This window comes from Entelurus aequoreus, linkage group LG16 (genome assembly GCF_033978785.1).
Source record: "Entelurus aequoreus isolate RoL-2023_Sb linkage group LG16, RoL_Eaeq_v1.1, whole genome shotgun sequence".
Classification (NCBI taxonomy): domain Eukaryota; kingdom Metazoa; phylum Chordata; class Actinopteri; order Syngnathiformes; family Syngnathidae; genus Entelurus; species Entelurus aequoreus.
In genome coordinates, this window is record NC_084746.1 from 13,598,115 (window position 1) to 13,624,030 (window position 25,916).

The 25,916-nt window shown below is 37.3% G+C and overlaps 1 protein-coding gene across 1 annotated transcript in view; it reads right to left on the bottom strand.

Annotated features, from left to right (window-relative positions):
- The window catches only part of LOC133630612 (ras-related protein Rab-11B), a 44,251-nt gene that overhangs the window by 6,045 nt on the left and 12,290 nt on the right, over positions 1-25,916 (bottom strand). Inside the window, exons 2-3 of the mRNA XM_062022200.1 lie at positions 25,391-25,586; positions 6,064-6,257 (exon numbers count right to left, since the gene is read on the bottom strand). Coding sequence (XP_061878184.1) covers positions 6,064-6,257; positions 25,391-25,586 — 390 coding nt within the window. The remainder of the gene's footprint in view (positions 1-6,063; positions 6,258-25,390; positions 25,587-25,916) is intronic.

The following is a 25,916-nucleotide window of genomic DNA, read 5'->3' on the forward strand; positions in this document are numbered from 1 at the left end:
GTTTCAATCATGTTCATTGCATTATGGAGAAGGAAGACGAGCAAGCAAAGAAGAAAGTTGTCGGTGCGAAATGGACGTATTTTTCGAACGTAGTCAGCCACAACAGTACACAGCCGGCGCTTCTTTGTTTACATTCCCGAAAGATGCAGTCAAGATGGAAGAACTCGGATAACAGAGACTCTAACCAGGAGGACTTTTGATTTGGATACACAGACGCCTGTAGAGAACTGGGACAACACAGACTCTTACCAGGATTACTTTGATTTGGATGACAAAGACGCAGACGTGCTACTGTGAGTATGCAGCTTTGGCTTTTTTTTGCGTATGTACGTAACTTTTTTAAAATATATAAGCTTTATGAACCTTGGGTTAGGTGAACGGTCTTTTGGGCTGAGTGATTGTGTGTGTTGATCATGTGTTTGAATTGTATTGGCGTGTTCTATGGAGCTAGGAGCTAGCAGAGGAGCTAGGAGCTAGCATAACACGTACCGTACCGTACGTGCGCGTCACGTACGTAACTTTTTAAAAATATATAAGCTTTATGAACCTTGGGTTAGGTGAACGGTCTTTTGGGCTGAGTGATTGTGTGTGTTGATCATGTGTTTGAATTGTATTGGCGTGTTCTATGGAGCTAGCAGAGGAGCTAGGAGCTAGCATAACACGTACCGTAACGTACGTGCGCGTCACGTACGTAACTTTTTTAAAATATATAAGCTTTATGAACCTTGGGTTAGGTGAACGGTCTTTTGGGCTGAGTGATTGTGTGTGTTGATCAGGTGTTTGAATTGTATTGGCGTGTTGTATGGAGCTAGGAGCTAGCAGAGGAGCTAGGAACTAGCATAACAAACACGCAGGTGTTATTATGCAGGATTAATTTGTGTCATATTAAATATAAGCCTGGTTGTGTTGTGGCTAATAGAGTATATATATGTCTTGTGTTTATTTACTGTTGTAGTCATTCCCAGCTGAATATCAGGTACCGTGAGTATGCAGCCTTGGCTGCTAAACATTCGATAACTTGACCGTATGTGCGCGTCACGTACGTAACTTTTTAAAAATATATAAGCTTTATGAACCTTGGGTTAGGTAAACGGTCTTTTGGGCTGAGTGATTGTGTGTGTTGATCAGGTGTTTGAATTGTATTGGCGTGTTCTATGGAGCTAGGAGCTAGCAGAGGAGCTAGGAGCTAGCATAACAAACACACAGGTGTTTTTATGCAGGATTAATTTGTGGCATATTAAATATAAGCCTGGTTGTGTTGTGGCTAATAGAGTATATATATGTCTTGTGTTTATTTACTGTTGTAGTCATTCCCAGCTGAATATCAGGTCACCCCCGGCTCTCACAGCATCTTCCCTATCTGAATAGCTTCAACTCCCCACTAGTCCTTCACTTGCACTTTACTCATCCACAAATCTTTCATCCTCGCTCAAATTAATGGGGAAATTGTCGCTTTCTCGGTCCGAATCTCTCTCACTTCATGCGGCCATCATTGTAAACAATAGGGAACCTTGCGTATATGTTCAACTGACTACGTCACGCTACTTCCGGTAGGGGCAAGCCTTTTTTTTATCAGATACCCAAAGTTGCAATCTTTATCGTCGTTGTTCTATACTAAATCCTTTCAGCAAAAATATGGCAATATCGCGAAATGATCAAGTATGACACATAGAATAGATCTGCTATCCCCGTTTAAATAAAAAAAATTCATTTCAGTAGGCCTTTAACGTCTCATTTTGTTCACATACTTGTCTACTTTAACCCTGGCTTAAAAAACTTGGATATCCAATATTTGGTTTTGGCTGGATTGATTGATTGATTGATTGATTGAAACTTTTATTAGTAGATTGCACAGTACAGTACATATTCCGTACAATTGACCACTAAATGGTAACACTCCAATACGTTTTTCAACTTGTTTAAGTCAGGGTCCACGTTAATCAATTCATGGTAAATGCAACGCATACTTGGTCTACAGCCATACAGGTCACACTGAGGGTAGCCGTATAAACAACTTTAACACTGTTGCAAATATATACTTTTGTTGTGATGCCCCGCTGGATGCATTAAACAATATAACAAGGTTTTCCAAAATAAATCAACTCAAGTTATGGAAAAAAATGCCGTCAAAAGGAGGTATTTGTACTATTTTTGTTCTCTAATTCCCCAGCCATTCACCTTAGAGTCGAGTAACTTGGTATGTGACACAAGCTAACTATTATCATGCTCACATTAGCTTGCTAGCATGCTGACATTAGCGTGCTAAGTTTTTGAACTACTTTTGTTACCGTTTAGCCTTGAGTCATAACTTGGTATGTGACACTTGCTAACTGTTAGCATGCAAACGATAGCATGCTAGCAAGCTAACTTCGGCTTGCTAACTTTTTCATCTACTTTTACACTTTTTGTTTTCTATTTCCGCAGCCATACAGTTTTGAGTCGTGTAACCTGGTATATGAAACATGCCGACTGTTATCATGCTATCATTAGCACACATGCTTAGTTTTAGCATTTTTATGTAAACACGCTACTGTTTTCGGCTAGCTCTGTGGCTCGTTTTGTACAGTTACTAGGGGTGTGGGAAAAAATCGATTCGAATTCAAATCGCCATTCTCACGTTGTACGATTCAGTATCGATTCTCATTTTTCAAAAATCGATTTTGTTTTATTTTTTTTAATTTTTTTATTAATTTTTTATTTTTTTAATTAATCAATCCAACAAAACAATACACAGCAATACCATAACAATGCAATCCAATTCCAAAACCAATCAATATTAGTTACAATTTCAACATAGCAGTGATTAAAAATCCCTCATTGACATTATCATTAGACATTTATAAAAAATTTTAAAAAAGAACAATAGTGTCACAGTGGCTTACACTTGCATCGCATCTCATAAGCTTGACAACACACTGTGTCCAATATTTTCACAAAGATAAAATAAGTCATATTTTTGGTTCATTTAATAGTTAAAACAAATTTACATTATTGCAATCAGTTGATACAACATTGTCCTTTACAATTATAAAAGCTTTTTACAAAAATCTACTACTCTGCTTGCATGTCAGCAGACTGGGGTAGATCCTGCTGAAATCTATGTATTGAATGAATAGAGAATCCTTTTGAATCTGGAAAACATCGTTTTTGAATCGAAAATCGCGTTGAATCAAAAAAATCGATTTATAATCGAATCGTGACCCCAAGAATCGATATTGAATCGAATCGTGGGACACCCAAAGATTCGCAGCCCTAACAGTTACACCTAAAACTCACAGATTTAGACACTCTGCACCATCTAGTAAGTACGGCGGCTTCTGTTGACCCCCAGCCAGAGATCCGCGGGAATTTTCTAGTTAGGAAGTAAAAAAAAATATTTTGCTCTTAAAAACATCAATTATTGAACAATTGCTTTCGTTTTGGTACAAAACGTGCATTCAATTGAGTTGAAGTTTGATTTAAATTTTTTTTAAAAAAGACAAATTTCACCACTAAAATTCCTAGCCTCTTCCTGCTCAGCCACTGAAAATAATATAAAGGCAAACGATGGTGTAGCGTGAGTGCTGACCTGGTAAATAGTGGTAGTGGGGTCTGTTCCTGGCTCAGGAGCTATGGTTTAATTAGGAAATTAAAATTGTTTTTTTTTCTCCAAAAACGTCAATTATTGAACAATTGATTTTGTTTCTGTACAAAACGTGCATTCAATTAAATTTAAGTTTTATTTAAAAAACAGAAGACTAAAACTCGTTTCAGATAAATTTAATAAAATTATTAATTTTTGTCATAGGTGCGTTCAAAACAAATTATGCGGTTTTATTTCTTACATATTTATGTAACTTTGTGTCCCAACTATGTCTCTTGAACAAAACATGTTCAAATACAACAACACTTTAGTTGTTTCACCTCTGAAAACTATGGAATATTATGACAAAATATTTGCATCATTCAGATCTTCTGGGAAAGTACATAAATTGTTCAATAATATTTTTTTTAATTGCAAAGTAACAATATTTAAATAACATAATCAAACCATTTTTAACACTTTTTTCATTATTGTCAAATATATATATACTGTATATATATATATATATTTATTTATTTATTTACATACATAATTATTAAAATTAAGTTTGATTAAAAGAGGATATATGTATGTATGTATGTATGTATATATATATATATATATATATATATATATATATATATATATATACACGTACGTATATACGTACGTACATACATACATACATACATACATACATACATACATATATATACATTATATATATATATATATATATATATATATATATATATATTTACACTGCTTGGCACTCAGCATCAAGGGTTGGAATTGGGGGTTGAATCACCAAAAATGATTCCCGGGCGCGGCCACCGCTGCTGCTCACTACTCCCCTGACCTCACAAGGGGTGAACAAGGGGATGGATCAAATGCAGAGAATAATTTCACCACACCTAGTGTGCTTTTGTAATAAGAAACAGTTAAATTAATTCCCACATTTATTAAATTAATGGAAATGTGTTCAAAACCGGAACGTCAGTGCTCCAAAATAAAAGCTGTTACTTGATTTACAATTAAAAAAAATTGATTATCGGCGTCTACTAATCAATTTTATAATCGTTCCTGTTCGAATTGCGAAGCATCTAAATCGATTATTCCCCTTACCACTAATATATATTTTGTTTTTTTCCTGAGTTGTCAGCTTGAAGCATCCCTCTGTCTCTGACTCCCTCGTGGTCATGTGACATGAGTGTCTGTTATGATTTTACTTCCTGGTTTCGATGACCCGCCTTAATAAGTAATGGACGTCTATCAGGAGTACAACGTTCATTGTAATTCAGTCCCTTAAGGTATAACAGCCAGTAACAAACTACATGTAGCTAAGCTACGTAGCTTAACTACATTTTCCAGTTGCTTAGCTACTTTTTTTTTAACGAGTAGCTCTTCCTGTAGCTTAGCTACTTTTAGAGCCATGTAGTGAGGTAGCTTACATCGAAGCTACAAAGAGAGACAATGGAATATGAATCCAGGCTAAAACACAATTGCAACACGGAACGACACAGGAAGTCCTTCATACCGACAGCCATCAGACTTTATAATGCATATGTTCCTTTTTGACTGTACTTGAATGTATAGTAGATTGTATTTATATTATTCACATGTGAATAATGCTGTATAATAGACTGTATTTATATTATTCACATACCAATAATGCTGTATAATAGATTGTATTTATATTATTCACATGTGAATAATGCTGTATAATAGACTGTATTTATATTATTCACATGTGAATAATTCTGTATAATAGACTGTATTTATATTATTCACATGTGAATAATGCTGTATAATAGACTGTATTTATATTATTCACATGTGAATAATGCTGTATAATAGACTGTATTTATATCATTCACATGTGAATAATGTTGTATAATAGACTGTATTTATATTATTCACATGTGAATAATGCTGTATAATAGACTGTATTTATATTATTCACATGTGAATAATGCTGTATAATAGACTGTATTTATATTATTCACATGTGAATAATGCTGTATAATAGACTGTATTTATATTATTCACATGTGAATAATGCTGTATAATAGACTGTATTTATATTATTCACATCTGAATAATGCTGTATAATAGACTGTATTTATATTATTCACATGTGAATAATGATGTATAATAGACTGTATTTATATTATTCACATGTAAATAATGCTGTATAATAGACTGTATTTATATCATTCACATGTGGCGGTAGGAAAATTTAGTCAAGCTACGTAGCTTAGCTACATGTAGCTTGTTCCTGGCTGTTATACCTTAAGGGACTGAATTACAATGAACTTTGTTCTCCATTCCTTATTTAGCTGCCAAAACCGACAGCTCCGTTTCTTGTCCGCACAGCTAAAATTGATACTTGCTGACTTGGCAAGTCCAGTCAAGGGCTGATCCCACAAAGACGTACAGAAACGTGGGCCTGCTTTGTTTCGCAGTCCACCGGATGGCCTCGGAGAAGGACGACGGTCTACCTGCGAAGGCGCGGGCCTCGTCCGTGGGCACGGCCCTGAGGTGGCGCAGGTCGCTTTTGTTGCCCACCAGCATGATGACGATGTTGTTGTCAGCGTGGTCCCTCAGCTCCTTCAGCCAGCGCTCCACGTTCTCGTAGGTCAGGTGCTTGGCGATGTCGTAGACCAGGAGCGCCCCCACTGCTCCCCTGTAGTAACTGAGGTCGACAAAGGGATCGGAATTAGGTCATCGTCGTAGAAAATAAGAGGTCACATTCAGGGTGATATATGTATACATTACAGTAGGGCTGCACAATTCATCGAATTTTCAGCCGATTTTGGTTGCCGAGGGTGCTTGTTGGCGATATTAACATTTAAAAAGCAGGCAGTCAGCCAACCACCAGGGGGCGACCAACAGACCGTGGACTCATGTGAGAGAGAGTAAGAGTGAATGAGAGGGTGACTGAAAAATGGCCAAATAATTTTTGAATGGGAAAACCTGGAATTCTGGGAAATCTGGGAATTTTTGGAATTGGTCAAGGGAAAGCCCGCGATTCCCGAATAGGCTGAACAGTTTGAAGTTGGAACGGTCGGAATCGGGTGAAAAATGTGGAAGGTAGAGCGCGCCAAAATCTGGAGAAGAAGAATAACTAGATGAGGCAATTCCTGAAGGAAATGAAATGGGAAATGCTGACAGAATGTAGTATGAATGTAAGAATAGTTTGAATGTTGGAATGGTTTGAATGTTGAAGAGCTGACGCTGGACTGAAATGCTAATGGTATGTAAGATGAATGTAGAAATGATTTGAATGTTGAACAGTTTGAATTTCCAGAAAAACCAGAATTTGGTTTGGAACTTGGGAAAGTGTTAGTTTGAATGTCCAGGATGAGTGGAATGTGTTGTTGTTGGAATGGTTTGAATAGGTCAAGAAATGTTGAAATTAGTAACAGTTTTTAATTGAGAAATTCCGGGAATTTTGTGAAAACCGGGAATTTTTCTAGTTGCTTAATTATCTTGGTTTTTGTCCTGAATATGAGGAGTGTTTTTGTTGGTGGAACGGTTGAAATGGGTTGAAGAATGTGAAAGGAGTCGTCGAACTTAAGAAGGGTGGAAATAGGTTGCCAAAAAACGAGAATTCCTGGAACTTTGTTGAATGTGGAAAACTGGTAGTTTGAATGTCCAGGATGAGTGGAATGTGTTGTTGTTGGAATGGTTTGAATCGGTTAAAAAATGTGGGAATTGTGCAACTTGAAAAAAAGTCCCTTTCATTTCAATGGGAACTTCCTGGAAATTTGTACATTTTGGGAAAAGCGGGATTTTCTTAAAAAATTATTAGGAGCATGAATGTCCTGAATGAGCTGAATTAGTTGGTGTTGGAATTGTTTAAATCGGTCAAGAAATGTTGAAATAGGTTACCAAAAAACAAAAATTCCTGGAAATTTGTTGAATGTGGAAAACTGGTAGCTTGAATGTCCAGAATGAGTTGAATGTGTTGTTGTTGGAATGGTTTGAATAGGTGGAAAAATGTGGGAATTGTGCAACTTGGAAAATTGTCCCATTCATTTCAATGGGAACTTCCTGGAAATTTGAAAATTTTGGGAAAAGCGGGATTTTCTTAAAAAATTATTAGGAGCATGAATGTCCTGAATGAGCTGAATTAGTTGGTGTTGGAATTGTTTAAATCCGTCAACAAATGTTGGAATTAGTAACAGTTTTTAATTGGGAAATTTCTGGAATTTTTCTACTTCCTTAATCAACCTGGTTTTTGTCCTGAATATGAGGAGTGTTTTGACGGTGGAACGGTTGAAATGGGTTGAAGAATGTGAAAGGAGTCGTCAAACTTAAGAAGGGTGGAAATAGGTTACCAAAAAACGAGAATTCCTGGAAATTTGTTGAATGTGGAAAACTGATACTTTGAATGTCCAGGATGAGTGGAATGTGTTGTTGGAATGGTTTGAATCGGTTGAAAAATGTGGGAATTGTGCAACTTGGAAAAATGTCCCATTCATTTCAATGGGAACTTCCTGGAAATTTGAAAATTTTGGGAAAAGCGGGATTTTCTTAAAAAATTATTAGGAGCATGAATGTCCTGAATGAGCTGAATTAGTTGGTGTTGAAATTGTTTAAATCGGTCAAGAAATGTTGAAATAGGTTACCAAAAAACAAGAATTCCTGGAAATTTGTTGAATGTGGAAAACTGGTAGCTTGAATGAGTTGAATGTGTTGTTGTTGGAATGGTTTGAATAGGTGGAAAAATGTGGGAATTGTGCAACTTGGAAAAATGTCCCATTCATTTCAATGGGAACTTCCTGGAAATTTGAACATTTTGGGAAAAGCGGGATTTTCTTAAAAAATGATTAGGAGCATGAATGTCCTGAATGAGCTGAATTAGTTGGGGTTGGAATTGTTTAAATCGGTAAAGAAATGTTGAAATAGGTTACCAAAAAACAAGAATTCCTGGAAATTTGTTGAATGTGGAAAACTGGTAGCTTAAATGTCCAGAATGAGTTGAATGTGTTGTTGTTGGAATGGTTTGAATAGGTGGAAAAATGTGGGAATTGTGCAACTTGGAAAATTGTCCCATTCATTTCAATGGGAACTTCCTGGAAATTTGAAAATTTTGGGAAAAGCGGGATTTTCTTAAAAAATTATTAGGAGCATGAATGTCCTGAGTGAGCTGAATTAGTTGGTGTTGGAATTGTTTAAATCTGTCAACAAATGTTGGAATTAGTAACAGTTTTTAATTGGGAAATTTCGGGAATTTTTCTACTTCCTTAATCAACCTGGTTTTTGTCCTGAATATGAGGAGTGTTTTGACGGTGGAACGGTTGAAATGGGTTGAAGAATGTGAAAGGAGTCGTCAAACTTAAGAAGGGTGGAAATAGGTTACCAAAAAACGAGAATTCCTGGAAATTTGTTGAATGTGGAAAACTGGTAGTTTGAATGTCCAGGATGAGTGGAATGTGTTATTGGAATGGTTTGAATCGGTTGAAAAATGTGGGAATTGTGCAACTTGGAAAAATGTCCCATTCATTTTAATGGGAACTTCCTGGAAATTTGAAAATTTTGGGAAAAGCGGGATTTTCTTAAAAAATGATTAGGAGCATGAATGTCCTGAATGAGCTGAATTAGTTGGTGTTGGAATTGTTTAAATCGGTCAAGAAATGTTGAAATAGGTTACCAAAAAACAAGAATTCCTGGAAATTTGTTGAATGTGGAAAACTGGTAGCTTGAATGAGTTGAATGTGTTGTTGGAATGGTTTGAATAGGTGGAAAAATGTGGGAATTGTGCAACTTGGAAAAATGTCCCATTCATTTCAATGGGAACTTCCTGGAAATTTGAAAATTTTGGGAAAAGCGGGATTTTCTTAAAAAATGATTAGGAGCATGAATGTCCTGAATGAGCTGAATTAGTTGGTGTTGGAATTGTTTAAATCGGTAAAGAAATGTTGAAATAGGTTACCAAAAAACAAGAATTCCTGGAAATTTGTTGAATGTGGAAAACTGGTAGCTTGAATGAGTTGAATGTGTTGTTGTTGGAATGGTTTGAATAGGTGGAAAAATGTGGGAATTGTGCAACTTGGAAAAATGTCCCATTCATTTCAATGGGAACTTCCTGGAAATTAGAAAATTTTGGGAAAAGCGGGATTTTCTTAAAAAATTATTAGGAGCATGAATGTCCTGAATGAGCTGAATTAGTTGGTGTTGGAATTGTTTAAATCGGTAAAGAAATGTTGAAATAGGTTACCAAAAAACAAGAATTCCTGGAAATTTGTTGAATGTGGAAAACTGGTAGTTTGAATGTCCAGGATGAGTGGAATATGTTGTTGTTGGAATGGTTTGAATCGGTTGAAAAATGTGGGAATTGTGCAACTTGGAAAAATGTCCCATTCATTTCAATGGGAACTTCCTGGAAATTTGAACATTTTGGGAAAAGCGGGGTTTTCTTAAAAAATGATTAGGAGCATGAATGTCCTGAATGAGCTGAATTAGTTGGTGTTGGAATTGTTTAAATCGGTCAAAAAATGTTGAAATAGGTTACCAAAAAACAAGAATTCCTGGAAATTTGTTGAATGTGGAAAACTGGTAGCTTGAATGTCCAGAATGAGTTGAATGTGTTGTTGGAATGGTTTGAATAGGTGGGAAAATGTGGGAATTGTGCAACTTGGAAAAATGTCCCATTCATTTCAATGGGAACTTCCTGGAAATTTGAAAATTTTGGGAAAACGGGATTTTCTTAAAAAATGATTAGGAGCATGAATGTCCTGAATGAGCTTAATTAGTTGGTGTTGGAATTGTTTAAATCTGTCAACAAATGTTGGAATTAGTAACAGTTTTTAATTGAGAAATTTCGGGAATTTCGTAAAAACCGGGAATTTTTCTACTTCCTTAATCAACCTGGTTTTTGTCCTGAATATGAGGAGTGTTTTTGTTGGTGAAACGGTTGAAATGGGTTGAAGAATGTGAAAGGAGTCGTTGAACTTAAGAAGGGTGGAAATAGGTTACCAAAAAATGAGAATTCCCGGAACTTTGTTGAATGTGGTAAGCTGGTAGTTTGAATGTCCAGGATGAGTGGAATGTGTTGTTGTTGGAATGGTTTGAATCGGTTGAAAAATGTGGGAATTGTGCAACTTGAAAAAATGTCCCTTTCATTTCAATGAGAACTTCCTGGAAATTTGAACATTTTGGGAAAAGCAGGATTTTCTTAAAAAATGATTAGGAGCATGAATGTCCTGAATGAGCTGAATTAGTTGGTGTTGGAATTGTTTAAATCGGTCAAGAAATGTTGAAATAGGTTACCAAAAAACAAAAAATCCTGGAAATTTGTTGAATGTGGAAAACTGGTAGTTTGAATGTCCAGGATGAGTGGAATGTGTTGTTGTTGGAATGGTTTGAATAGGTGGAAAAATGTGGGAATTGTGCAACTTGGAAAATTGTCCCATTCATTTCAATGGGAACTTCCTGGAAATTTGAAAATTTTGGGAAAAGCGGGATTTTCTTAAAAAATGATTAGGAGCATGAATGTCCTGAATGAGCTGAATTAGTTGGTGTTGGAATTGTTTAAATCGGTCAAGAAATGTTGAAATAGGTTACCAAAAAACAAGAATTCCTGGAAATTTGTTGAATGTGGAAAACTGGTAGCTTGAATGAGTTGAATGTGTTGTTGGAATGGTTTGAATAGGTGGAAAAATGTGGGAATTGTGCAACTTGGAAAAATGTCCCGTTCATTTCAATGGGAACTTCCTGGAAATTTGAAAATTTTGGGAAAAGCGGGATTTTCTTAAAAAATGATTAGGAGCATGAATGTCCTGAATGAGCTGAATTAGTTGGTGTTGGAATTGTTTAAATCGGTAAAGAAATGTTGAAATAGGTTACCAAAAAACAAGAATTCCTGGAAATTTGTTGAATGTGGAAAACTGGTAGCTTGAATGAGTTGAATGTGTTGTTGTTGGAATGGTTTGAATAGGTGGAAAAATGTGGGAATTGTGCAACTTGGAAAAATGTCCCATTCATTTCAATGGGAACTTCCTGGAAATTTGAAAATTTTGGGAAAAGCGGGGTTTTCTTAAAAAATTATTAGGAGCATGAATGTCCTGAATGAGCTGAATTAGTTGGTGTTGGAATTGTTTAAATCGGTAAAGAAATGTTGAAATAGGTTACCAAAAAACAAGAATTCCTGGAAATTTGTTGAATGTGGAAAACTGGTAGTTTGAATGTCCAGGATGAGTGGAATATGTTGTTGTTGGAATGGTTTGAATCGGTTGAAAAATGTGGGAATTGTGCAACTTGGAAAAATGTCCCATTCATTTCAATGGGAACTTCCTGGAAATTTGAACATTTTGGGAAAAGCGGGGTTTTCTTAAAAAATGATTAGGAGCATGAATGTCCTGAATGAGCTGAATTAGTTGGTGTTGGAATTGTTTAAATCGGTCAAAAAATGTTGAAATAGGTTACCAAAAAACAAGAATTCCTGGAAATTTGTTGAATGTGGAAAACTGGTAGCTTGAATGTCCAGAATGAGTTGAATGTGTTGTTGGAATGGTTTGAATAGGTGGGAAAATGTGGGAATTGTGCAACTTGGAAAAATGTCCCATTCATTTCAATGGGAACTTCCTGGAAATTTGAAAATTTTGGGAAAACGGGATTTTCTTAAAAAATGATTAGGAGCATGAATGTCCTGAATGAGCTTAATTAGTTGGTGTTGGAATTGTTTAAATCTGTCAACAAATGTTGGAATTAGTAACAGTTTTTAATTGAGAAATTTCGGGAATTTCGTGAAAACCGGGAATTTTTCTACTTCCTTAATCAACCTGGTTTTTGTCCTGAATATGAGGAGTGTTTTTGTTGGTGAAACGGTTGAAATGGGTTGAAGAATGTGAAAGGAGTCGTCGAACTTAAGAAGGGTGGAAATAGGTTACCAAAAAATGAGAATTCCTGGAACTTTGTTGAATGTGGTAAACTGGTAGTTTGAATGTCCAGAATGAGTGGAATGTGTTGTTGTTGGAATGGTTTGAATCAGTTGAAAAATGTGGGAATTGTGCAACTTGGAAAAACGTCCCATTCATTTCAATGGGAACTTCCTGGAAGTTTGAAAATTTTGGGAAAAGCGGGATTTTCTTAAAAAATGATTAGGAGCATGAATGTCCTGAATGAGCTGAATTAGTTGGTGTTGGAATTGTTTAAATCTGTCAACAAATGTTGAAATAGGTTACCAAAAAACAAGAATTCCTGGAAATGTGTTGAATGTGGAAAACTGGTAGCTTGAATGTCCAGAATGAGTTGAATGTGTTGTTGTTGGAATGGTTTGAATCGGTTGAAAAATGTGGGAATTGTGCAACTTGGAAAAATGTCCCATTCATTTCAATGGGAACTTCCTGGAAATTTGAAAATTTGGGGAAAAGCGGGATTTTCTTAAAAAATGATTAGGAGCATGAATGTCCTGAATGAGCTGAATTAGTTGGTGTTGGAATTGTTTAAATCGGTAAAGAAATGTTGGAATTAGTAACAGTTTTTAATTGAGAAATTTCGGGAATTTCGTGAAAACCGGGAATTTTTCTACTTCCTTAATCAACCTGGTTTTTGTCCTGAATATGAGGAGTGTTTTTGTTGGTGAAACGGTTGAAATGGGTTGAAGAATGTGAAAGGAGTCGTCGAACTTAAGAAGGGTGGAAATAGGTTACCAAAAAACAAGAATTCCTGGAACTTTGTTGAATGTGGTAAACTGGTAGGTTGAATGTCCAGGATGAGTGGAATGTGTTGTTGTTGAAATGGTTTGAATCGGTTGAAAAATGTGGGAATTGTGCAACTTGGAAAAACGTCCCATTCATTTCAATGGGAACTTCCTGGAAGTTTGAAAATTATGGGAAAAGCGGGATTTTCTTAAAAAATGATTAGGAGCATGAATGTCCTGAATGAGCTGAATTAGTTGGTGTTGGAATTGTTTAAATCGGTCAAGAAATGTTGAAATAGGTTACCAAAAAACAAGAATTCCTGGAAATTTGTTGAATGTGGAAAACTGGTAGCTTGAATGAGTTGAATGTGTTGTTGTTGGAATGGTTTGAATAGGTGGAAAAATGTGGGAATTGTGCAACTTGGAAAAATGTCCCATTCATTTCAATGGGAACTTCCTGGAAATTTGAAAATTTTGGGAAAAGCGGGATTTTTTTAAAAAATGATTAGGAGCATGAATGTCCTGAATGAGCTGAATTAGTTGGTGTTGGAATTGTTTAAATCGGTCAAGAAATGTTGAAATAGGTTACCAAAAAACAAGAATTCCTGGAAATTTGTTGAATGTGGAAAACTGGTAGCTTGAATGAGTTGAATGTGTTGTTGTTGGAATGGTTTGAATAGGTGGAAAAATGTGGGAATTGTGCAACTTGGAAAAATGTCCCATTCATTTCAATGGGAACTTCCTGGAAATTTGAAAATTTTGGGAAAAGCGGGATTTTCTTAAAAAATGATTAGGAGCATGAATGTCCTGAATGAGCTGAATTAGTTGGTGTTGGAATTGTTTAAATCGGTAAAGAAATGTTGAAATAGGTTACCAAAAAACAAGAATTCCTGGAAATGTGTTGAATGTGGAAAACTGGTAGTTTGAATGTCCAGGATGAGTGGAATATGTTGTTAGAATGGTTTGAATCGGTTGAAAAATGTGGGAATTGTGCAACTTGGAAAAATGTCCCATTCATTTCAATGGGAACTTCCTGGAAATTTGAACATTTTGGGAAAAGCGGGGTTTTCTTAAAAAATGATTAGGAGCATGAATGTCCTGAATGAGCTGAATTAGTTGGTGTTGGAATTGTTTAAATCGGTCAAAAAATGTTGAAATAGGTTACCAAAAAACAAGAATTCCTGGAAATGTGTTGAATGTGGAAAACTGGTAGCTTGAATGTCCAGAATGAGTTGAATGTGTTGTTGGAATGGTTTGAATAGGTCGAAAAATGTGGGAATTGTGCAACTTGGAAAAATGTCCCATTCATTTCAATGGGAACTTCCTGGAAATTTTAAAATTTTGGGAAAAGCGGGATTTAAAAAAAAAATGATTAGGAGCATTAATGTCCTGAATGAGCTGAATTAGTTGGTGTTGGAATTGTTTAAATCTGTCAAGAAATGTTGGAATTAGTAACAGTTTTTAATTGGGAAATTTCGGGAATTTTTCTACTTCCTTAATCAACCTGGTTTTTGTCCTGAATATGAGGAGTGTTTTGACGGTGGAACGGTTGAAATGGGTTGAAGAATGTGAAAGGAGTCGTCAAACTTAAGAAGGGTGGAAATAGGTTACCAAAAAACGAGAATTCCTGGAAATTTGTTGAATGTGGAAAACTGGTAGTTTGAATGTCCAGGATGAATGGAATGTGTTGTTGGAATGGTTTGAATCGGTTGAAAAATGTGGGAATTGTGCAACTTGGAAAAATGTCCCATTCATTTCAATGGGAACTTCCTGGAAATTTGAAAATTTTGGGAAAAGCGGGATTTTCTTAAAAAATTATTAGGAGCATGAATGTCCTGAATGAGCTGAATTAGTTGGTGTTGGAATTGTTTAAATCGGTCAAGAAATGTTGAAATAGGTTACCAAAAAACAAGAATTCCTGGAAATTTGTTGAATGTGGAAAACTAGTAGCTTGAATGAGTTGAATGTGTTGTTGTTGGAATGGTTTGAATAGGTGGAAAAATGTGGGAATTGTGCAACTTGGAAAAATGTCCCATTCATTTCAATGGGAACTTCCTGGAAATTTGAAAATTTTGGGAAAAGCGGGATTTTCTTAAAAAATGATTAGGAGCATGAATGTCCTGAATGAGCTGAATTAGTTGGTGTTGGAATTGTTTAAATCGGTAAAGAAATGTTGAAATAGGTTACCAAAAAACAAGAATTCCTGGAAATTTGTTGAATGTGGAAAACTGGTAGCTTGAATGAGTTGAATGTGTTGTTGTTGGAATGGTGTGAATAGGTGGAAAAATGTGGGAATTGTGCAACTTGGAAAAATGTCCCATTCATTTCAATGGGAACTTCCTGGAAATTTGAACATTTTGGGAAAAGCGGGATTTTCTTAAAAAATTATTAGGAGCATGAATGAGCTGAATTAGTTGGTGTTGGAATTGTTTAAATCGGTAAAGAAATGTTGAAATAGGTTACCAAAAAACAAGAATTCCTGGAAATTTGTTGAATGTGGAAAACTGGTAGTTTGAATGTCCAGGATGAGTGGAATATGTTGTTGTTGGAATGGTTTGAATCGGTTGAAAAATGTGGGAATTGTGCAACTTGGAAAAATGTCCCATTCATTTCAATGGGAACTTCCTGGAAATTTGAACATTTTGGGAAAAGCGGGGTTTTCTTAAAAAATGATTAGGAGCATGAATGTCCTGAATGAGCTGAATTAGTTGGTGTTGGAATTGTTTAAATCGGTCAAAAAATGTTGAAATAGGTTACCAAAAAACAAGAATTCCTGGAAATTTGTTGAATGTGGAAAACTGGTAGCTTGAATGAGTTGAATGTGTTGTTGTTGGAATGGTTTGAATAGGTGGAAAAATGTGGGAATTGTGCAACTTGGAAAAATGTCCCATTCATTTCAATGGGAACTTCCTGGAAATTTGAAAATTTTGGGAAAAGCGGGATTTTCTTAAAAAATGATTACCACAAACATATCTTGCCTTGCAAGTACTGCAATTTTCCCTATTTCCGCAAAGGACAATGTCCTTCAAAATAAAACTCCGGCAAGTCTTTTTGTTCATCAATTTGTGTTTATCCAATTGCAGCGGTGCCTCGACTTAAGAGTGTTTTGAGATAAGAGCTTTCTCTCAGCTTGTTATGCATCGAGTTGCGAGCCAAAATGTGAGTGACGAGCATCCCCGCCATTACTTGACATGCACGATGTCATCATGATCCCCCGTGAGATCCCACCAAAACACCCGGTCTTGCTCGCTGGCATTAGCTCGTAGCTAAAGAGCAACACAATGTTGTTTTCCCAGCCATGGAGGGAAGGAAGGAAGTGAGTGCTGAGAAGAAGAAGTGGATGATATTCATTAAATTAAAGAAAGAAATCATCAACAGCAATTTGGTGAGGCAATTTTAGCGCTGAAGCAGAGTGAGACTTACCCCAGCCAAGAATGTTAAAATAATGTCCGGACGTCGGACCGGAACCGTTAATTTTTTTAAAAGCTGCTGATGGTGTGGTTGATGAAGTGTGAAGTGAATTGTATTTATATAGCGCTTTTCTCTAGTGACTCAAAGCGCTTTACATAGTGAAAGCCAATATCTAAGTTACATTTAAACCAGTGTGGGTGGCACTGGGAGCAGGTGGGTAAAGTGACTAGGATGGCGGAAGCGGGGATCGAACCTGGAACCCTCAAGTTGCTGGCAAGTTGCTACCAACCGCCCCTGATGAAGACGCAGCTGGAAGGAGATGTCGTCAAAGTCCACTTTCCAAGGTCATAACTTGTGATTGACATAACTGGGGAATTCCTCTAAGGCCGTGTCTACACTAAGCCGGATAACCCCTTAAACCAGGGGTGTCAAACGTACGGCCCGAGGGCCGGATCAAGCCCGCGAACAGGTTTTATCCGGCCCGCAGGATGAGTTTGCTAGTATAAAAATTACCCTGATATTTTTTAATGAAAGAAACTGCTTTTCTAAATGTGTCCACTGGATGTCGCAATAGCAATTATTTGTATCTTTGTAGATGATGTTACATATGTACAAAATAAACCACATGTTAGTACATCAGTCGAGGAAAATGATCAAACTACATAAATAACATCCTGTAATTTGAATTTGATATTTTTTTTTAATCTTGATAGATTGAAAATTAACACCAATGAGTTGATGAACATTGATGAACATTATCACATAATTTATTCAGAAAATATAAATAACGACAAATAAAGATAGAATACCATTAGCCGCAACATGTAATTGTAAAAAAAACAACAACAAAAAACATTATGATTTGTACATTTTCAGAATGTGCTTGTTCTATTTTTAAACAAAGAAAACAATCTGAAGTTGTCTTTATTTTTAAGTTATTGTGCCGTGATTTTGCCAGTCCGGCCCACTTGGTAGTAGATTTTTCTCCATGTGGCCCCCCATCTAAAATGAGTTTGACACCCCTGTTCTACATGTACAGACCCTTGTGGAAATCACACATCAATACCTTAAGACAGGGGTGTCCAAACTTTTTCCACTGAGGGCCGTACACGGAAAAATTTAAGCATGCAGGGGCTATTTTGATATTTTTCATTTTCAAACCTTAACGAAATATATGGATTTTTTTTATTTTTTTTTTAACCTTTAGGGCTCCCGGGGACCATAAAGGGTCTCAGTCATTAAACTGTTAGAAATAAGTCAAATTATTTTATTATTTTTTTTAATTTAACGCTTACAGTAAATCTCTATATCAACTTGAGGTTGATATAAAGTAAAAAAAAAAAAAAAAAGGTTTTCTGTCAAAGACAACTTTGTTTTTTATAGTAAAACTGAAATATGCAGTATTTAGTAATTAGAGCCTTAAAGGCCTACTGAAATGAATTTTTTTTATTTAAACGGGGATAGCAGATCTATTCTATGTGTCATACTTGATCATTTCGCGATATTGCCATATTTTTGCTGAAAGGATTTAGTATAGAACAACGACGATAAAGATTGCAACTTTTGGTATCTGATAAAAAAAAGGCTTGCCCCTACCGGAAGTAGCGTGACGTAGTCAGTTGAACATATACGCAAAGTTCCCTATTGTTTACAATGATGGCCGCATGAAGTGAGAGAGATTCGGACCGAGAAAGCGACAATTTCCCCATTAATTTGAGCGAGGATGAAAGATTTGTGGATGAGTAAAGTGCAAGTGAAGGACTAGTGGGGAGTTGAAGCTATTCAGATAGGGAAGATGCTGTGAGAGCCGGGTGGGACCTGATATTCAGCTGGGAATGACTACAACAGTAAATAAACACAAGACATATATATACTCTATTAGCCACAACACAACCAGGCTTATATTTAATATGCCACAAATTAATCCTGCATAAAAACACCTGCGTGTTTGTTATGCTAGCTCCTAGCTCCTCTGCTAGCTCCTAGCTTCATAGAACACGCCAATACAATTCAAACACCTGATCAACACACACAATCACTCAGCCCAAAAGACCGTTCACCTAACCCAAGGTTCATAAAGCTTATATATTTTTAAAAAGTTACGTACGTGACGCGCACGTACGGTACGGTACGTGTTATGCTAGCTCCTAGCTCCATAGAACACGCCAATACAATTCAAACACCTGATCAACACACACAATCACTCAGCCCAAAAGACCGTTCACCTAACCCAAGGTTCATAAAGCTTATATATTTTTAAAAAGTTACGTACATACGCAAAAAAAAGTTGCGCACATACGGTCAAGCGATCAAATGTTTAGAAGCCAAAGCTGCATACTCACAGTAGCACGTCTGCGTCTTTGTCATCCAAATCAAAGTAATGCTGGTAAGAGTCTGTGTTGTCCCAGTTCTCTACAGGCGTCTGTGTATCGAAGTCAAAAGTCCTCCTGGTTATAGTCTCTGTTATCCGAGTTCTTCCATCTTGACTGCATCTTTTGGGAATGTAAACAAAGAAGCGCCGGCTGTGTACTGTTGTGGCTGACTACGTTCGAAAAATACGTCCATTTCGCACCGACAACTTTCTTCTTTGCTTGCTCAGCTTCCTTCTCCATAATGCAATGAACATGATTGAAACAGATTCACGAACACAGATGTCCAGAATACTGTGGAATTATGAAATGAAAACAGAGCTTTTTCGTATTGGCTTCAATGTGGAAGGCATACCCGTGTTCGCCGGTCTACGTCACGCGCATACGTCATCCTCAGAGGCGTTTCGAACCGGAAGTTTAGCGGCAAATTTAAAATGTCACTTTATAAGTTAACCCGGCCGTATTGGCATGTGTTGCAATGTTAAGATTTCATCATTAATATATAAACTATCAGACTGCGTGGTCGGTAGTAGTGGGTTTCAGTAGGCCTTTAAAGGCCTACTGAAACCCACTACTACCGACCACGCTCCTAGCTCCTATGCTAGCTCACCTTGGAGACCTGCTGCGGATATGGGTAAGGCCTACTGAAAGCCACTACTACCGACCACGCAGTCTGATAGTTTATATATTAATGATGAAATCTTAACATTGCAACACATGCCAATACGGCCGGGTCAACTTATAAAGTGCAATTTTAAATTTCCCGCGAAACTTCCGCTTGAAAACGTTGCGGTATGATGACGTATGCGCGTGACGTCACGAGGTCAAGGGAAGTGTTTGGACCCAATTCAAATACCTCTGTTTTCTTCGACAAAATTCCACAGTATTCTGGACATCTGTGTTGGTGAATCTTTTGCAATTTGTTTAATGGACAATGGAGACTGCAAATAAGAAAGTTGTAGGTGCGATCGGTGTATTAGCGGCTGGCTGTAGCAACACCAGGAGGTTGTGTTGTGTTTTGAGCTGGATAGCAGACGCACTACGGTGAGTACAGCTTTGGCTTCCAAACATTTGATCGCTTGCCCGTACGTGCGTGTCGATATGTGCATGTCACGTACGTAACTTTGGGGAAATATATGTTTCTTGCCGACTCTGATGGCGGCCGGGGTGTCGTCAAAAGCGTACAACGCCCGCCGCCGCATCTAAGTTAGCTTCTATTTTTTTAGCTTCGCCAAGCTGAAAATTATTAACCGTGTATTTACATGTTCATGGTTTAATAGTATTGTTGATCTTCTGTCTATCCTTCCAGTCAGGGTTTTTTTTTATTTAGTTTCTATCTGCATTTGAGACTGATGCTATCACGTTAGCCCCGTAGCTAAGTTAGCTTCTATTTTTTTAGCTTCGCCAAGCTGAAAATTATTAACCGTGTATTTACATGTTCATGGTTTAATAGTATTGTTGATCTTCTGTCTATCCTTCCAGTCAGGGTTTGTTTTAGTTTTGTTTCTATCTGCATTTGAGCCTCCTATCACGTTAGCTCTGTAGCTAAGTTAGCTTCTATTTTTTTAGCTTCGCCAAGCTGAAAATTATTAACCGTGTATTTACATGTTCATGGTTTAATAGTATTGTTGATCTTCTGTCTGTCCTTCCAGTCAGGGTTTTTTTTAGTTTTGTTTCTATCTGCATTTGAGCCTGCTATCACGTTAGCTCTGTAGCTAAGTTAGCTTCTATTTTTTTAGCTTCGCCAAGCTGAAAATTATTAACCGTGTATTTACATCAGGGGTGTCAAACTCATTTTAGCTCAGGGGCCGCACGGAGGAAAATCTGTGCACACGCGGGCCGGACTATTACAACCATAGCATTAAAACAAAAAAATAACTTCAGATTGTTTTCTTTGTCTTACTTTGGCCAAAAAAAGAACAAACACATTCTGAAAATATTACAATAAAATATGGAAAAAAATACAACCAGCGGTAAAGTTTAGATCAGGGGTATCAAACTAATTTTAGATCGGGGGCCACATGGAGGAAAATCTATGCCCAAGTGGGCCAGACTAGTAAAATCACGGCACAATAACTTAAAAATAAAGAAAACTTCAGATTGTTTTCTTTGTTTAAAAATAGAACAAGCACATTCTGAAAATGTACAAATCATAATGTTGTTGGGTTTATTTACACCTACATGTTGTAGTTAATAGTATTCCATCTTTGTTTGTCGTTATTTATACTTTCTGAATAAATTATTAGATAATGTTCATTAGTCAACTCATTGGTGTTCATTTTCAATCCATCAAGATAAAAAAATAATATCAAAATCAAATTATAGGATGTTATTTATGTAGTTTGTTAATTTTCCTCGGCTGATGTACTAACATCATGTGGTTTATTTTTTGTATTGCGACATCTAGTGGACACATTTAGAACAGCAGTTTCTTTCATTCAAAAATTTCGGCCCATATTTATACTTACCAAACTCATCCCGCGGGCCGGTTAAAACCAGTTTGCGGGCCTGATCCGGCCCTCGGGCCGTACGTTTGACACCCCTGATTTACATGTTCCTGGTTTAATAGTATTGTTGATCTTCTGTCTATCCTTCCAGTCAGGGTTTTTTTTAGTTTTGTTTCTATCTGCATTTGAGCCTGCTATCACGTTAGCTCTGTAGCTAAGTTAGCTTCTATTTTTTTAGCTTCGCCAAGCTGAAAATTATTAACCGTGTATTTACATGTTCAGTCTCTGTGAATGTCCATTTCGCGTTCTCGACTCTCATTTTCAAGAGGATATAGTATCTGAGGTGGTTTAAAATACAAATCCGTGATCCACAATAGAAAAAGGAGAGAGTGTGGAATCCAATGAGCCAGCTTGTACCTAAGTTACGGTCAGAGCGAAAAAAGATACACCCCGCACTACACTGTAGTCCTTCACTCTAAAGTTCCTCATCCACAAATCTTTCATCTTTTCGCTCAAATTAATGGGGTAATCGTCGCTTTCTCGGTCCGAATGTCTCTCGCTCCATTGTAAACAAAGCAGAATTGTGAGGAATCCTTTGTCTTGTGACGTCACGCTACTTCCGGTAGGGGCAAGGGTTGTTTTTTATCAGATACCAAAAGTTGCGGTCTTTATCGTCGTTGTTCTATACTAAATCCTTTCAGCAAAAATATGGCAATATCGCGAAATGATCAAGTATGACACATAGAATGGATCTGCTATTCCCGTTTGAATAAAAAAATGTCATTTCAGTAGGCCTTTAAAAGATCAATAATGCAGGACACCATTGATCTTAATGATTTAATATTTTTGAGTAATCACAGTGAAAAGTTAAATAAAATCCTACTAAATATATTTGGGATCCAAAAGGTCCCCCACTCATGAAGTGATACATTTTTATTAGTTTTTTTTTTACTTTTAACACTTAAATTACGAGATCAACTTCCGATATATATCTGTCGATTTTACGTTTGAACTATTATTTTGTTTGTATTATGCTCTTTTGTCAAATAAAACTTTGATGTTTTTATATGGCGACCACACAATATATGCAATATTTTTTCCACATAAAACATTTTAAAGTGATATTTTTTAAGTAATAATTCATTATAACATAGATTTTTAGTCTTTTTTTTTCTTTTTTTTAACAATGGCAAAAAAAGAAAAACAAAGACAAAAGAAAAAAAAAACAGCCTGCATGGCAGCTTTGTGTCAACATTGCAACTTTGTCTTGTTAGATTTCACCTCACTCCACTTTTTTTAAATTTTTGCAATATTATCAATTTTGCAATTTTTGCAGAATGTGTGGCGGGCCGGTAAACAATTAGCTGCGGGCCGCAAATGGCCCCCCGGGCCGCACTTTGGACACCCCTGCCTTAAGAGAAGAAAACGCGTGATTGCAGCTATTCGAGATACAACACATCTCAGACGGCAAGAGAACTTTCCAATGTCCGGGTCAGCTGTGATTCTATAAAGTACTATCTATCTACTTAGCGAAAAACTTTGTCCATTTGTGGAAGGAGAGACAACGAGAATGCGAGCTCCCGTGGATGTGATTTAAAAAAAAGGTAGTGTGTGCTTTGTATTACCTGGCCGTCAATGGAAGACTACGGAAAACGGCTAAGCAGACTGGATCAGTTAATGTCTGCCATGTATGTCGACGTCTAGGTCCAGAGTATATAAAGTCACCAAAAAGGAATGGACAATGAAGGTATAGCCAAAATAGTGAGGAGTGTCCTGACCAGATATCTACATCCCTAGATCGATTGATATCAAATGTTCTTTATCACATTGTTTACGTGTCCATTAAAGATTTGATTAATTTAAGATGTCTCAGGTGTGATTCACTACAATAGACACACTGGATTCCAGTTCATTGAAATACCACAACACTGGATATTGTTCATATAAGTTACATCTAAGAACTTGCACACAAAGCAACACTTGAGGTGACTATGTCGTGCGTATTTTCTGCGAATGCGTACTAGGTCGTGTTGCGCCGGCTGACGGACGGGGGGAGGGGGGTCCATTCACACACTGAAGGTGGGGATTGAACCAGGAACCCTCAGGTTGCTGGCACGGCCACTCTCCCAACTGCGCCACGCCGTCCCCGGATTAGGTTAGGTGGGATTTACCCTGGATAACCTTATCTGGCTTAGTGTAAACGGGGCCTAAGAAGGGGAACTGCACTTTTTTTTTTGTAACTTTTTGCTTATCGTTCACAATTATGAGAGACAAGAAGACAAAATTTGTTTTTTTCCCCGCTTTCTGACACATAAAAATCGTCTCGTTCTAGGTGGCTAGCAATGCAGCTAACGTTAGCAATCAATCCTACCTCTAAATCACTTTCAAAATGCATTCAAAAAGCGTCGACAATACTTCATTCACATTGTGTAAGCTGTATAATAACCAAACTGTAGCAACATTGTTATTGTAAGAGGAACTATTTTTCCAGCCCACTAACACGTCGGCGTGCTACGGTATTAGCCGTGAAAGCTAACTACGGAAACCGAGGAGTTAGCTTCTACGTCAGCACGAAACACGTTTGAGTTTGTAACACACAACACTGCGATAGAACACCAATCTGTACTGAGTGAAAAACACGAACAATCATATTACAGTACCTGTAAAGTATTATTTCATGTTTTGTTTGTACACAGCTAGCCAGACAGTGTATGTACTGTAGTCGTAATGACACACATGATCAATATTAAAGTGACTCACTCCATGGACAGTTGTTCGTCTGGTGCACCTGGCCAGGGACGTTTTTTTTTTTTTTTTAGGTAAGCACTCCATTTATGTCGCAATAGCCTGTCTCCAAATTCCACCTTTGAGTGACTTTCGCCTCACTCTATCGGCTTCCGTCTGCTCCAACGTCTCACTCTTCCGTCGTGCTCGCTTCTATAAGCAGCAGTTCGTCCTCCGTATATGCAGCTAACGTTAGCAATCAATTCTACCTCTAAATCACTTTCAAAATGCATTCAAAAAGCGTCGACAATACTTCATTCACATTGTGTAAGCTGTATAATAACCAAACTGTAGCAACATTGTTATTGTAAGAGGAACTATTTTTCTAGCGTACTAACACGTCGGCGTGCTACGGTATTAGCCGTGAAAGCTAACTACGGAAACCGAGAAGTTAGCTTCTACGTCAGCACGAAACACGTTTGAGTTTGTAACACGCAACACTGCGATAGAACACCAATCTGTACTGAGTGAAAAACACGAACAATCATATTACAGTATCTGTAAAGTATTATTTCATGTTTTGTTTGTACACAGCTAGCCAGACAGTGTATGTACTGTAGTCGTAATGACACACATGATCAATATTAAAGTGACTCACTCCATGGACAGTTGTTCGTCTGGTGCACCTGGCCAGGGACGTTTTTTTTTTTTTTTTTTTTTAGGTAAGCACTCCATTTATGTCGCAATAGCCTGTCTCCAAATTCCACCTTTGAGTGACTTTCGCCTCACTCTATCGGCTTCCGTCTGCTCCAACGTCTCACTCTTCCGTCGTGCTCGCTTCTATAAGCAGCAGTTCGTCCTCCGTATATTCAGCTTCAAAAAGATAAGTTTGGGAATTCCTATGTGTCCTATTTTACGCATTCAGTGCCAAATAACGCAACGATTTGTTTTGCCCTGTGATATTGTATGTATGAAGATGATTCCCCCGAGAGCAGCAACACATGAAATACACTACTTGTTCAACTTTACCACGCACGTTAGGTATACTCACACTAAGTATCGGATCGGTATCGCAGATACCTGCCTAAATTTTAACCAGTATCGCTGGTATCGCACGTGTGCATCAAATCCTGACCTAAAAAGCTACGCAGACTGATGATTAGTTTGACACTCGTGATTTAGGGCTATATAAATAAACTTAGATTGATTGATTGATAGAGGAACTCACGCCGAGGTGATGGCTCGGTAGCGTTCCTGTCCCGCTGTGTCCCAGATCTGGGCCTTTATCGTCTTGCCGTCCACCTGGATGCTGCGCGTGGCAAACTCCACGCCGATGGTGCTTTTGCTCTCCAGGTTGAACTCGTTCCGTGTGAATCGAGAGAGCAGGTTGCTCTTGCCGACGCCCGAGTCCCCGATTAACACAACTGTAGAAAAGGACAGAGGATGGAAAAATGCTTCAGTGTCTATTTAACGTGATCACAGACACAAAAACAGGCACAATCGACATTTTATTCGGGGTTTTTTTTTTTACTTAACAAGCTGCATCACAAACAAAACACTTGGCGAGTAAACAATCTTTCAAGCAGCACTCTTTGTCAAACCGTCATCCAGGTCATGTTGCAATTTTCCACGATAACAAAGCAAGTATGCCTGATGGAACATACATAAAGTAAGTCTCCACTTTTCAAAATGCGCTAGCTTCATGCTAATTTACATTGGCTTTGCCATATTCATGCTACTGATTAGCATTAACA